This window comes from Bos grunniens, chromosome 3 (genome assembly GCF_055505025.1).
Source record: "Bos grunniens cultivar Pamir isolate PY7600 chromosome 3, Bosgru_T2T1.0, whole genome shotgun sequence".
Classification (NCBI taxonomy): domain Eukaryota; kingdom Metazoa; phylum Chordata; class Mammalia; order Artiodactyla; family Bovidae; genus Bos; species Bos grunniens.
In genome coordinates this window covers 11088341-11103210 of record NC_141167.1, presented here as the reverse complement: position 1 = coordinate 11103210, position 14870 = coordinate 11088341, and the positions used below count along the sequence as shown (strand labels likewise).

Here is a 14870-nt window from a genome sequence, read left to right as displayed (position 1 = left end):
ATTATTTTTTCAGGAGAATTAGGATTGAGGTAGTTCAAAGATTTTCCAGAAGTAAAACTTACACTGATCAAGCATAGAAGGAGAAGGAGGAAATTCAGCACAGGGGAACAGCATAAACAATATTCCCGTGATGTTAACGTAGAGTTTGCTCTGGAAGAAGCCCATGGGTTCAGAGCACTTACCCGGCCCTAGGATATGGTGGACGGTAGGCTGGCTCTATAGACTCAGGACAGTCATAAGCAGGCCAGGCAGGGCAGTTTGAATAGTTTGGGTGGGAGGACTCAGAAGTTAGTTTTGTATGTAAAGTTTTTGTTTATTTTTGAAACAAGGATATTAGTTCTTTTTTTTTTTTTTTTTTTTAAGGGAGGTTGGTAGTGTGGAGGCTAAAACTAAAATAGGAAGAGACCAAAGGCTTGTAGACAAATCAGGAAGCTTTTGGATTAGTGTAGGAAAAGGGTGCTAACACCGAATGAGGTAGTGGTTGTGGAAATGGCAGAAGATATGAGGAAATTAAAAGAATGTCATAGTAAATCAATAGGACTTGGTGACCCTTTTGGAATGAAACTGAGTGAACTGTCAAATATGAGAATTTTCGTTTGTGTGCCTGGATAGATGGTGGGCGCTGAGATTAGGGATACAGAGGGAACCAGTTTCAAAGAAAAGATAATGAGTTCAGTTTTGACCGTTGAATTTGGGGTGTCTTGGGCTTCCCTGGTAGCTCAGATGGTAAAGAATCTTGCCTGCAATGCAGGAGACCTGGGTTCAATCCCTGGGTTGGGAAGATCCCCTGGAGAAGGGAATGGTTACCCACTCTAGTACTCTTGCTTGGGAAATCCCATGGACAGAGGAGCCTGGTGGGGTACAGTCCATGGCATTGCAAAGAGTTGGACATGATTGAGTGACTAAAAGCACTTTCACGTGGCTTACATAGGGAGATGCTTCATCAGGTAGTAGAACGCATAGGTTGGAACCTGAGGTGGAAGGAAAGGCCAAAGATCAGGAGTCACTGTACAGGCGGCGTTAAAGCCATAATTGATGAGTCACACTGGGAGAGTGTCAAGAGGGTTGAGGACAGAGCTCTGGAGAACATCAGTATTCAAGAGGAAGGCAAAGAAAGAAGGGCCAGCAAAGGAAACTAAGAAACAGCAGCCAGAGAAGTGGGAGGAGAGCCAGATGGAAGCCGCCTGCTGGGAGTTAAGAGACAGGCTGGCAGTGAGGGGGTGGGCTGCCAAGGGATTCAGGTGCTACAGGGACAGGTGTGGCAAGCACGCAGAACAGGCTTCTGAGTTTGTGATTAGTGGCTCATCAGAACTCTAGTGAGATCATTTCACTTAGATGCTGGGAGCAAAGCTTTTCATGGTTTGAGAATACAGAGATGGTATAATGCCTCTTTGAAAAGGCTGGTGTTGAAAACAATATGGGAAACAAGCTCAAAAGAACACCTTTTAAAGATAGGAAATACCTGAACATTTTTATAGACCGAGGGAAAGACGTAGAAGAGAAGTAGATGGTGGAGATTGGGGGGGTGGTTAGAAACAGAGGTAGTTCTGGGGGACTGGCTGTGGACAGAGCAGGAGCACCACTTCCTCTGGAGATGGGAGGAGAGGAGGGAAGATGTGCTCTTTCAGGTGAATTTAGAAGCAGAGAAGGACGGCATTTGAAAGGGTGAGTACAAACACCCAATTTCTCTAGTACCAACATCCTGTTTCTCTGAAGCTGGAGGTAAGGCCGTCTGCTTCGAGGAGGTAAGCGTGAGCTGGACAGTCTGAGGAAAGTGGTGAAGGTTGAGAACACCCACTCCAGGAAAGGATGTTGAGACCCCAATACTGGCTTTGAGCAGTATTGGGGTCTCACCCAAGGTTAGACAGGAAGTGAGAGTGGCGATTCCAGCTGCACAGTAGTAACACTAAGAGCTTTTATGAACATACCATTACCCAAGTCTCATCCCCACAGATGATGGTTCAGTTGGTCTGGAGTAAGGTCTGGGCACCTAAATTTTAAAAAAACCCCAGATGAATCTAATACGCAGTCAGGGTTCACTGGATTGGAGACAGCATGATGATGAGGACTTTCTTTTTAAGCTCTGCTTAGCACCTGGGAATAGGAATAGGAAGTTGGCTGCTGGGATCGATCAAGCTGGTGGGAATTGGCTGGGACACAGCAGTGGTGAGGCTGCAGTGAGAGTGCGGGTGAGAGCGTTGTGGAAGGGGTTGCTTGCAGACTTGTGTCACTGAATCTGAGGCACAAGGAAGAGAGAAGCATCTGGGTTTCTGGTTTGGCCTTGATGGGCTTTGCTGAGGAATTCAGGAGGAGGATATGATTGGAGGGAGAGAGTGTTATTACGACGGGAAAGAGCATGGGCCTCTCACCAGGCAGCCTGGCCTCTGTCAGTGGCAGCTTTGTGACAGTGGGCAGGTGACTGTATCTCTCCAAACTCATCCTTCACCTGTAAAAATTCTAGCAGCCATTTTGAAGACTTGGTGAAGATTACATAAGATAATGTGTGTGTAGTCCCTAATACATAATGAGTTAATTGATGATTATTATCAGTCTGTTTTGAACCATGTTGGGTTTGAGATGTCTGTGGTAGATCTGGTGTAGATACTCTAGCAAGCATTTGTAGGTATAGATTTGGTCACTCAAGAGGGACATGGGGAGAGGAGATAAAGCTTTGAGGGTTATTTGTGTATAGACAAAAATGGAAACTATAAGTGTGAATTATTAGGTAACTAGGAGAAAATATGAGAAATGACCACATCTTTTTTAGATTAATTTTTATTGGGGTATAGTTCCTGTACAGCGTTGTGTTAGTCTCCGCTGTGCAGCCAAGTGAATCAATTATACACAAACCTATATCCGCTCTTTTTTTTTTTTAATGAATTCATTTTTAATTTGAGGATAATTGTTTTACAATATTGTGTTGGTTTTTGCCATACATCAACGTGAATCAGCCGTAGGCATACAGATGCCCCTCCCTCTTGCGCCTCCCTCCCACCTCCAACCTCATCCCACCCCTCTAGGCAGTCACAGTCCACTCTTTTTTAGATTTCCTTCCTGTTTAGGTCACCAGAGAGCATTGAGTGGAGTTCCCTTGCTATACAGTAGGTTCTCGTTAGTTCTCTATTTTACATGTAGTACGAGAAATGACCACAAATCTTATGGAAAAGATTTGTTTCTTGATTCTGGAGTTTATAATACCCCATTTTTAGCCTTACTACACAGTGAACTTTTAAAAGTCTTTTAGGAAAGGACTTCCCAAACTTTCATGTCAGTCCACACATAGAAGATGATACTGTTTCTATGATACTTTGAGATACACACACATTTGGGATAAACAGACAGTTATACTAAATGAAGCTGGTCCAGGCCCTCTGGGATACCTGGGTCCCACCCAGCCCCTGTGTGCAGTGGGAATCCTTACTGGGGGCGCACCTATGAACCCAGTGTGACCCACTGGTTGGGAGAGTTCAGTTATGAGACTAACATGGAATCACAAAGCAGGCTGCCAAAAATGGAGGCCAAGGCCTAGTGAACAGATTCCATGCCACCCAGAAGTGAGGTCAAACATTTTCTGCCTTGGACAGAAGTTGACAGGCAGAAAGTAAACAGATCTGGACAGAGAATAACATAATCTTGTACCAGCCACACCATTGTGCCAGCCTTTTCTTGTTGCTGCCACGGTAGTTATCATTTTGGCCATGTTTTGGCCTGCAGACGATGCTCTGATGCCGTGCAGCAGTTTACATTTTAGAAAACACTGTGCTTTGTCTTATAGATGATATAGGCACAAACCCAACATCACTAGGCTCTTAGCTGTTAAAAGGCGGACAGCAGAATGTACCCAAAACTAAATCCCTGTGTTTCTGACCTCTGGTTACCTTTTGGAATAGGTCTTGTTAATTAGGGCAGCTTAGGGCTTTTCTAAAAGCCTAGGCTTTGGAGTCAGGCATATCAGGGTTGGGATCTGGCTCTGCCATAATTAACTGTGTGACCTTGGGCAAGCTACTTAACCCCTCTGAGCCCCAGTGTTGTCCTCTGTAACATGGAGACGGTGCTGGGCAGCCCCTCTCTCACTGACTTGCTCTGGGAGAATGTGTGTAGTACTTCGCACAGTGTCTGGCACATACAGAAGGTACTTAGCAAATGGTAGCTACTGCTATCCATTTGACAGCTTCAGCTCATTCATACTGTTGCATGTCTCCGCAGCACCAAGATGGTATTTTTTGTTCAGAATGAGCCTCCTCACCAGATCTTCAAAGGCCATGAGGTGGCAGCAATGCTCAAGAGTGAGCTGCAGAAGCAGAAGGCAGACTTTCTGATATTCAGAGCCCTGGAGATCAGTACTGTCAGTGAGTAATTGTGGGGAGTTGGGAATGAGAGCCTGCCCAGTGCCCACAGCTCGCCTGTCATCCCTGCTGTCCTTGGGCTACATTTCTGGTTCTCTGGAAATAAGGAAATAATCGCTTTCTTCCACTACCATTATCATGAAAGAGTCCCAACTCATTGCAGAGCTTCTTCACCTGGGGTCCCTGGGCCCCTGAGACAGCGTTCAGAGGAGCTGTGAGTTCAAATGGGAAAAAAATTTAATTACATCTTTGTTTTCATGAGCCTCTGACTGAAATTTACTCTTTTCCTCATTTACAAAGTACTGTAGTATTAGCAGAACATGTGACTTTAAGGCAATAGAAATTCAAATAGTTTTGTATCATACCAGTTGATGAAAAAACATTTTTATTCATCATTACTTCAAAATTATCACTGTTATAATCTTATGACTTAATATTTTAATAAAGACATATATTGTTATCTTCAAAGTTTTGTATTCTTAAATGCTTCAGAAACATGTTTAGTATAATTGCCTTCCTCTATAATACTATGTCTTTTATCTTGGCAATTAAGTTATTCTGAGAAGAAGGTCTGTGGGACATGAAAGATTAAGAACTGCTGATATGGAAAACAGCAAGTGAAAACAGTCTGGAGCCTTGCTGACTGCTCCAGTTGTATCCAGCCATGATGGTGATAAGGGCATGGTGCCAGCTGTAAAGGCTTTTGGGGGCAGGTCTCAAGGACACGTCACCATAGGCGTGGGTCTGGGGGTCCCATCCCGTCTTCATGGGCCCCGGAAGGTGGTCCTTCTCTGGCTCTGACTCCTGTAGACCTGCTCCCTCTCCTCCTACTTGCAGCGTGCCAGTTGAACTGCTCTGACCATGGCCACTGTGATTCATTCACCAAACGCTGTGTCTGTGACCCTTTTTGGATGGAGAATTTCATCAAGGTGCAGCTGAGGGATGGAGACAGCAACTGTGGTGAGTTTCCTGCTTTGACTGTGCCAGCTGGTTTGGCGTTGACTGTGGCTCTGAGTTGAGTGGGTGGGTGTTGGTGTTTCCAAGGCAGATGAGCAAGCGAGGAGAAGAACTTTGTGTATTTGATGTTTGCCGAGGACTTAATGCTTCTTTCCTCCGCACTTGCTCAAGGTTAGAGGAAAGCTCTGAGGCAGTGTTTGTGGTTTTCTCTTGTTGTTTGTTGGCCACGCCTCGGGGCTTGTTGGATCTTTGTTTCTTAGTTCCCTGACCAGGGACTGAACCCAGGCCCCAGCAGTGAAAGTGGCAAGTCCTAACCGCCAGGGAGCTCCCCTGACGCAGCTGTTTAAAACGAAACAAGCGTAAATGAGACCGGCCACAAAATGCAGATGAATCAGACCCACCGTGCGGCCTCCTGTCCTTTCAGAGTGCCTGTGTGCTTTGCCCCAGGGAAGCCCGTAGGTTTCCATTCCCCTCTTTTCCTCTTTTGAAGCTCATTACAGCCTGCCCCGCTGCTGCAGGGTCTCAGAGCCAAGCTCAGACTTCAGCTGCTTTTATCTCTAAGGTCTCCTCTTCCCTGGGGAGCCCTGGGTCCGTTTTGTTCAGGGAGTGTTTCCTGCCCCCGCTGGGCAGCGCAGCCCTCCGTTCAGCCTCTCTCTCCAGCGCCCTTACTACTGTGTTTTTCTTGGCAGAGTGGAGCGTGTTATATGTTATCATTGCTTCCTTTCTCATTGTTGTTGCCTTGGGGATCCTGTCCTGGACTGTAATCTGTTGTTGTAAGAGGTAAGATGCACTTGCCCTGTAAATTTGTTCAGCCTTCTAATTATGTATTTGTTCATTAGAGAGGTATCTGGCACCATCTACGTGGGGACCCTGAGTCCTGGGATTTTTCTCTTACCATCACCATTACATGGCCCACCCACAGCATGCCCCAAAAAGGTGGTCTTATCGTCTGACGCTCCTGAGGGAGGGAGTGGCTGTCACTGCAGTGATTTGCAACCTGGAAAACATGGCTGTGGCTGAGTGGGCATGGGGAGGGCCTGGGGCATAGGCCTGGCTTACATCTGCCTCTAGGGTGTGTGAGCTTTTGTACTCCACACCTCAGCCTCACCACTGTTCCCCGTGGAATCTTAATTTGTCTGCCTCCCCTTCGATTTGAGATTCATGTGCGTGCATGTTTTCTTGTAATTATAGACTTAGGTTAGCCGTGATTAAGTCTTTCAAGTTTTTTTCATCTAGTCTTCCTATCTCGTCTTAAAATATTTGAGAGAAATATTTATTATGTTTCTCATTTTTAGTAATAGGTATCACTTCTGTGTTTACTGTGTGCCAAGTATCATGATGACATTTTATAGGTAATATCTTTTTTAATAGGCATAAGAGCATTTTCTCAGGAAACTGATGTCATCCATCCAAGGATACAGTTAGTAAGTTGCAGAGCTGAAATGCAAGCTGCGACATAACCTCACAATAAAACTTAGCAAATTAAAAGAATTTTAAAAAATTCCCACCAGTCCAGGACAACCACCATTAACAACATTGCTGGTTTAAGCTTTCCTCCACCTTCCATCCTTCAGGGATAGGCGTTTCATTTTATTTACATTTTTAATCAATCTGTCCAAGATAACAATGTTTCCTTTACCCTTTCCCAAGTTGGTGAGGAATATTTGAATAACAAATCACAGTTGCTGCCTTTCCCAGCTGAGAAGTAAGGAGAAGCAGCTCTTCCCTTAAGCAGCATCCCAGGATCCGGGCTCCACGTGCAGAGTCTGGCTGTCACCTGTGGGTGGTGACCTGAGCCTCACACAGACCCTCTTTCCTGAGCAGAGACAGGGATTGTGTTTTTCAGGCAAAAAGGAAAACCGAAGAGGAAAAGCAAGTACAAGATCCTGGATGCCACGGATCAGGAAAGCCTAGAACTGAAGCCAACGTCCCGAGCAGGTATGTTGGGAACTGGGTGCTGGGGCCACCCCGTAGTAGATGAAGAGCCGCCACCATCACTCTTCCCTCCCGGGTGTGCTGCCAACAGCTCTTTGTGCTGGGAAAGCATCTTGTCCCCTCCCTGATGAGGACCAGGGTCTGCTTTGCCCTGTGGGGGCAGAACCTGCCTGTTGGACAAGCTCGGGCTCCAGGGCTCACTTCTCAGCTACCCTTTCCCTGTGCTGAGGGGGCTCAGCCTCTTGCTGTCCTTTGCCTGCTCATTCCCCTTAGGGTTGCTGCCTGGAGTTCAGCTTTTCAAACTGCCCCTGAGGTTGAGCTCAAGGACCTTGGTCTCTTTTTCCTGCTCAGTCTGTCCTTTCTGAGCAGACAGGGTGAGGCTGTGAAGAGGTCAAAGCCAGTGTCCGCCTGCTGGCTCTCTGTTCCAGCCAGCCTTCCCCTCCTGTCTTCTCCTCTCCCGTGTTTGTCAGGTAGATCTGCAGGCTCCGTGACTATCTCAGAGGCCGTGGAGGGCTGCTCCCCTGCCGGCTCCAGGTGCGCTGGGCTCATCTGTCAGAGAATTTCCAGCTGCACAAGCACGGAGACAGCTTTTGGTGATGGGGTTAGGAGGCCCGGGGCAGGTGCAGGGCCCTCCTTCCTGTCTGAGCTCGGTCACTGGGGAGGTTCCCTTTTACCATGGAGGCCCCAGGATAGGCCTTGTCCCCTTATGGGAGCTGGACTCTGTGTAGAGCTGTTCCCAAACACTCTGAACGTAGACCTGATTGTTTTTGCAACATGTTTGTTTAACATCTCTCATACTTAAAGCTTGGTATTAGAAAGGCTGTCAGGGGACTGTGTAGCGTTCTCCGACGCAGGCTCTGCCCTCGGAATCTCACTGTAGTGAGGGAGGAGAGACATGAGGTGAAAATAAAGGCTCGTAGGCAGTCCGGGCTGTCGGCACCCAGGCAGCTCGGTTCGGGAGCACGGTGGGGCAGTGTCCGGAGATGGGGGCTGGCGAACCACAGAAGTACCGCCAGAGCGTCCCAGAGATCCTGAGGATGATGGCCAGAGGGGAAAAGGTTGCACAGCACCCTCGCCGAGGTCGCCAAGGCCGTGTCTGCTGCTGTGGCGAGGTCTCTACCCCGTGAGGTCCTCCGGGGACTTGTGGTCTGTTGGTTAGTGGCCTTGGTGCGCCTGCGTCAGTGTGCTCTTCTGAGATCCTCCTCCTTGCTGATGTCTCTCTTTTCTAAACCAAATTCGTTGGTTCGTGTTTCTGTCCAGAAAGTACTTTCTCATCCAACCCTTAACCTGCCAGTTAAAAGTCACGCTCTTCCTTCTCCCGCGTGTTTGTTTTGGCATTTCTCTCACTGTATTATATCAGTTATCTTATTGTTTGTCCCTTTACTAGTCCATAATACGCTTGAAGAAGGTAGGGACTGTATCTTATTCATCTGTGCGTATGGATTAATACCACTGTGTACCAGGCCTAAGCCAGACGCTGGTTATATTATGGTGAACTCAATAGATGATGCTTTTGTGTAGCTTATATCACGCAGGCATTGAACAAACAAGTTCACAAATATACAGATGTGATAGTGGAAGGTATTTATAAAGAATAACATTAAAGTTGAGACCTCAGTGTCAACGAGAAGGAGAGTGAGGCACATAGAGGCTCTGAGAAATAGGATTGCAGGCCAAGCTGGTTGATTGAAGGCCCAGCTGCCAGAGGGAGCAGGGGGCATTTGCGGAAGATACGGTGAGTGTGGGGTGAGTGGCACAGGGCTGGACAGGTAAGCAGGGACGCTGCTGTGGGCTCCTTCTAGGAGCAGTCGGGAGAGTTACGGAGGTGTGAATGGCGCAGTTAGATTTATCTACGTTATAAAAAGACAACTGGCTGCCATGTGAAGGAATTGGAGAGGAAACTGGATAGAACACCCTCATGGTGGAGAGATTATGAGACAGAGAGCAAAGGCCAGATACACTTAAGGGGAAGACTTGCTGAGGTTCATGATATGTTTTCAGAGGGGTGTGAGAGAAAAGGAGACACAAAGGATGGTCCCCAAGCATCTTCTTTGAGCATCTGTGAACGAGAAAGACTGGAGAAGAAATGCAGGGGAAGGTTGTTTGGTTTAGAACAGTTGTGAATGGGGTTGAGAAAATGAGGCTAGAAGATGGGTGGGGATGAGTTTATGGGAATTTTTGAATGTCAGCTTAAGGATTTAGGCATTTTTTCTGGTGGTGACGAAAGTGCTGGCTTAGGAAAATTAGTTTTGTGCCATTTCATTCACTGAGGAGATTATAGGTGGGAGCCAGCAAGGAGGTTTTTGTGAGGAGGGGATGATGATGGCTTGAACAGCGTGGTGTCAGTGTCCCGGAGGGACAGGAAAGGTCCAGGCCGACTGCCAACCCGAGAGACAGACTTGATAGCACTGAGGCCAGAATTAGGACACTTGGTGCAGTTTCAGTAAGAGAAGAGGGAGATGGAGTGCAGCAGCACAGGACTGGGTAGGAATCTGCTATATACTGGAGACGGCCGGCACTGCTAGGGAGGGCCACATCCCTCAGTGGGGAGAGGGGTGAGGGTCCATAGAAGAGCACCAGGCGAGGAGCTGAGGAGAAGGAGAGGCGTCCCCAGAGAGCAGTCAGGAGCCGTGGGGAGAGGGATGAGGGTCCATAGGAAAGCGCCAGGCTGAGGAGCTGAGGAGGAGGAGGAGCGGCATCCCCAGAGAGCCATCAGGAGCCGTGAGGAGAGGGGTAAGGGTCCATAGGAAAGCGCCAGGCTGAGGAGCTGAGGAGGAGGAGGAGCGGCGTCCCCAGAGCGCGGTCAGATGAGAATTGGCGACGGTGATGGCAGTGACAGTGCTGGAGAGGTTTCTGGGCACCTGAAGAGCTGGAGTAGATGGCGAGCGGACAGATGGTTGAAGTGAAAGCGCAGTCTGTTTAGGAAGTAGGTAGGTGGTGAGGAAACGGAGGCCCTGAAGAGTTAAAAGTCCTTCCAGAAGCTGGGTAAAAGTGAGCGGAGATTCAGGACTGTGTGGATGGGTTTTGGGAGCAGGTTTGCGGGCAGAGATGCAGAAGATGGAGGTGAGGTTTCTGAGGGGGACGGCGGGCATAGAGGACTTGAGATCCCTCTCCTAAGCAGGATGGGAGGACAGCTGGGAGGAAGAGGCAGTTTGGAAAGGCAGACTTGCGGGGAGAGGTGGGGGGACGCAGGTGGCCAGCCGCTCCCGGGTAACCCGGAGGCAAGGACAGACGAGGGTCGCAGGCCCTTCTCCTGGGGGCGGTGTCTAGCTGGGGAGGTGAGAGGCCCTTGGGTCTGGTGGATGCGACCAGGCCAGCAGGCCTGGCTCTTGATCTGGGCTCTGCGGCTGGGGAGTGGTTGCAGGCCAGAACAGAGCCGCCAGTGGGATGCGGAGAGTGGCTTCAGGACCTAAAGGGGTGCGGTCTGGAATGGAAGTTGAGCTTGAGGAAGAGTCAGTCTGTGGAGCCTGACGTGTGTGGAAGTGAGCTGAAGTGGACACCGTGCCGGGGGCGCGGTGAGGCCGGAGGAGGAGTGACGGGACGGGAGGGGCCCCCGCCTGTGCCTGGGCCCGGGCTCAGAGCCCAGCTGTGGGGCGTGCTTTGCAGTCAGCACCTGTGGGGTGGGGTGTGATTTGGTTTTGTTCTCCTGTTGAGTCTTTTCACAACTTTCTATTGCTTTTGGTCAAACCGTATAAAATTACCGATAATTTGACTTTTGACCTAGAAGACAGCAGTTTCCAGTGATTCAGTCTGATGTGTACAGAAAATGTGTTTCTTAAGTGAATGTGCCCGTGTGATCAGCCCCCCAGGAGCCCCAGCCCCCTGTGTGCTTCTCTGCGGCCCCTGCCCCCGCAGTTGGCGTCTGGTCGATGCTTCTCTGCAGCCCCTGCCCCCACAGTTGACTGGCGTCTGGGAGTAGCTGATATGAACAGTCTTAGTGTGCGCCTCCTTTCACTCAGCGTTGTGTTTAGGACACTCACGCGTGTCCTTAGGCAGAGCCACAGCGTGCTCATTCCCATTGCTGTATAATTCCCTTTGTAGGAACACATTTGTCGGGCATGCTGTTGGGCACTTTGGCTGCCCTGGGGGCTGCTGCTGTAAACCTTCTGGTCTGTGTCCTTTGGTGGACAGATGTATGGATTTCTGCAGGTGTAGACCTAGGAATGGAATTGCTGAGTCAGAGATGGGAGTGGTCAGCGCCTGTTGATAGTAGCAGTGTCCTCCCTAGTATTGCTTAGTGGATGAATTCCACTCAGTTCCCCAAGCAGAGCAGAGCAGAGCTCACTGGTCGTGAGAGGCCCCGCGGTGAGTGCTGTGTACTGCGGAGCCAGAAACCCATCTCCACCTCAGGCTCCTGTCCTCCATACCTATGGCCCAGAAGGGCTTTGAGGAAGAAGAGAAGCTTCGAGTGCTTGGGTGCTGGGGGGCAGAAAGCCCCCAAAGGGATACTTCATCTATAGGGCAAAGCAGAAGTTGTGAGACCCTTCACCCTCCCTGGTCTTGGTTCTTAGGTCAGCACTGTCCCCACCACACTGGAAAAGCCTGCAAAGCTGCATTGTTCTCCGACCCTGCTTCTCTGCCGTCCTGAGAGTCAGTGGAAGGTGTGACTGTCTGCAGTCATGTGTCAGAACTGTGCCCTGAGGTGGACAAGCTGCGTAAGCTTGCCTGCGCCCCAGAGCACATTGCACAGGCAGACGGCACACAGGCAGGATCCGCGGGCTTGAGGTTCCTGAGTGCCGGGCGTGGTCAGAGTCTCGAGGCCCTCATCATCCACAGCCTTACGGCCCGTCTGGCCAGGAATGGGCAGAGTGGCTGACGGTCGTCTCAGGAGCCTCTCTCAGTGTTTACTGGGGGTGGGACCGGGGGAGGGAGCGTGGTTGCTGGGGAGTGAGGGTTCAAACATGGCTCACCTGACTGGTCACCTTTTTAAGAAAGGAGGTAGGTTAGGTCCTGGGAGTGGACTGTGCCAGGCCCAGAGCACTGCCAAGCTGCATTCTCGATGCTGGCCACTCGTACTCCTAGTTCTGCCATCTCAGCCCGCATTTGCTTGGAGTGGTATTTGCACCAGCCAGAGGGCACCCGTCTTGCTGCTGGGTGGGGGTCCGCCCTGAAGTTATTACCCGACCTTGTGGTATGGTCTGGCCTCTGCAGCCTTAAGGACGAGTAGAGAACGTAACTGCAGTGACTTATAGAAGCTCAGGCATCTTTTCTGACCTCAGGTGTTTCTTACGGGTCCTTATTTGTGTGCTCTGACCAACTGATGCCTTGGGATAGTCCCTCCTCCAGTCCCTGCTTGGAGAGGCCTCTCCAAGCCACACGCCTGCTCTCCCACCGCTTGTTGCCACTCAGCGAAGCCAGAGTAAACGTCTGCGCAGAGCACGGTGGTGTCCTCAGCGCCAGCAGCTTTGCAGGTGCTGTCCATCCACGCTGAGCCAGGGTCCGCGAAGAAGCTCAGTCTCTAGAGTATCAGTGCCTGTTCCTTGTTTGCCTGCCTCCCACAGAACTCTGCCCTGTGCGTGAAGGGACGTGATGAAACACCCCACATTTAGGAGAGAGAAAAGAGCATGTCGTTGGGTGGACTAACCGAAGCTAATAGATGCTGGAGGCAGAGAATCTGCAGTGGACGCCGATCTGTGGGTCTGCAGAGTACTCCCTGAGGCTTCCCTGCTCCGTCTAGCCAGGCCTGGGAGGACTCGGGTAGCCTCCTGCCCACAGGAGAGGACTGTGACCGTCCCTGTCGCTCTGCTCCTCTTCGGGCTGGGATGGGGGGTGCAGGGTGCAGCTCCCGGCTCCTGACGCCCATATCCTTGACTCCCTCGCAGGCGTCAAACAGAAAGGCCCAGCGCTGAGCAGCAGCCTGATGCACTCGGAGTCCGAGCTGGACAGTGACGATGCCATCTTCACGTGGCCAGACCGAGAGAAGGGCAAGCTCCTGCACGGTCAGAACGGCTCTGTGCCCAATGGGCAGACCCCACTGAAGGCCCGGAGCCCCCGCGAGGAGATCTTGTAGCCGCCTGGTCTGTCTCCTCAGGGTGGGGATTGGCAGTGCCAGGGTCCAGAGCATCGCCAGGCTGCTTCTCCTACCTCCCGCATCGGAGGGCAGCTGTTCTCCCAGCCTCTGCTGGCCACTCCATCCCCAAACCCACAACCAGAGCCGCTGGTACTTGAATCCAGAGACATTCTCCAGGAACCCCTGAATGAAGCTGTGAACGAAGAGGTTTCCTCTTTAAACCCGTCTGGTAGGTCCCTCAAAATGTCCTCACCTCAGGGCCTCCTTTTTTTTGCACCCCTCTCCTGTTCCAAGGGTGGACACTGCCAGCTCCTGGCTTCCTCTCCAGCTCCTTGTTGGCAGGACTGCTGCCGCCGGGGCACCTGCACAGCGAGGCCTGACTGCGTCCCCCACCCCTGGGAACAAAAACAAGCACCGCCAGCTCCTGGCCGCAGAAGCCTGCCTGTGGGCATGTTCCTTGTTCTCTGCTTTGGGGTGGAGCGTGCCCTCTCTCTCGGCCCAGAGGACGTGGCGCCCCTCCTCACCCCCGACGGTGAGCTGGTAGTGCAGAAACAGTCTGCCAAGTAGGGGAGGGGTGGCTGCTTCCGGAAAGGAGAGGGGCCCAGGCTGCCACCCTCCTTCCTCCTGGCCACCCTGACTGCTTCCTCCGTGCTCCCTGTGCCGAGGAGACAGCCACAGACAGACTGGACTGTGTGGTCTGAGAGCACACGTGTGTGGCTGCCCCAGCACGGCCTCCTCCGTGCCTGTCTGTCCGAGTGTCTTCTCTCTGTCCCTGCATGTGTGGGGGTGTGTATGTGTTAGAGTGCGTGTGCATCAGCACCTCCTAGGGCTCTTGGCTACTCACAAGGCAACCTTGACCTGGAAAGACTTTGAGCTTGGTGGAACAGACTCTGAATCCCTCTGGCCCTGTTCCTCAGCCGTGAGGAACCGGTCCCTCCGCTGTGACGTCTGGGTATTGAGGAGTGGGAGCTTTGGGGACATGGCTTTTTAAAAGGAAACTTCTGGTTTATACTACTGCCCTACCGTCTGTCGTGAGATGATTAAACCTGCTGTTCAGTTGCGTGCCTGCCTGCTGGGTGTGCCGCTCTGTGCTCGGGGCTGGCCCGCGCTCGGGGCCCAGCCCCGTGCGTCCCTGTGACGCCCCCACCGGGCCAGTCAGGGCGTGGCATCTGCACGTGGCCGGCAGTGCCAGGCTTCTCCCTCAGTGGCGGCCTGGCCCCTGCGGGCCAGCTGCTCCTTTTGTCTTTCAGGACGGGAGTTGTCTGTTGTTTCTTCAGCCTTTTGTGAACACGGGATTGATACGTACACGCACACAACCCCCACACGCTCCTGCCCCTGTCTCCACTCCGTGGACCAGCTGGGGACACACAGGGTCCCGACACCGAGGTGGGCCTTCAGGGGCCCTGGTCTTCCGCTTGGATTTCCAAAGTAGTAGGGCTTGGCCCCAGCCCCCAGGACAGTGCCGAGCTGGAGGGACTGCTTGGTGAGCTCGGCAGGTGGACGGAGGCTGCTGTCCAGTCTCGGACTCCAGGAAAGGGAGGAGAGAGAAGGACCAGGGAACTCTTTATCTCCCCAAGGCCCTGTGCACAGGTGAGGGTATTGGTGACCCCTGCTGAGGATAC

General features: G+C 51.3%; 1 protein-coding gene across 6 annotated transcripts in view; it reads left to right on the top strand.

Annotated features, from left to right (window-relative positions):
- Positions 1-14310, top strand: part of KIAA0319L (KIAA0319 like) — a 97275-nt gene extending 82965 nt beyond the window's left edge. For all 6 annotated transcript variants that reach the window (XR_015155722.1, XR_015155721.1, XM_086378866.1 and 3 more), the window contains 5 exons: positions 4207-4349; positions 5184-5306; positions 5993-6083; positions 7150-7241; positions 13061-14310. Coding sequence is in view for 4 of the 6 variants with exons in the window: in XM_086378866.1 (XP_086234992.1) it covers positions 4207-4349; positions 5184-5306; positions 5993-6083; positions 7150-7241; positions 13061-13248 (637 nt within the window). In the remaining 2 variants the exon portion in view is untranslated. The remainder of the gene's footprint in view (positions 1-4206; positions 4350-5183; positions 5307-5992; positions 6084-7149; positions 7242-13060) is intronic.
- Positions 14311-14870: the final 560 nt, after the last annotated feature.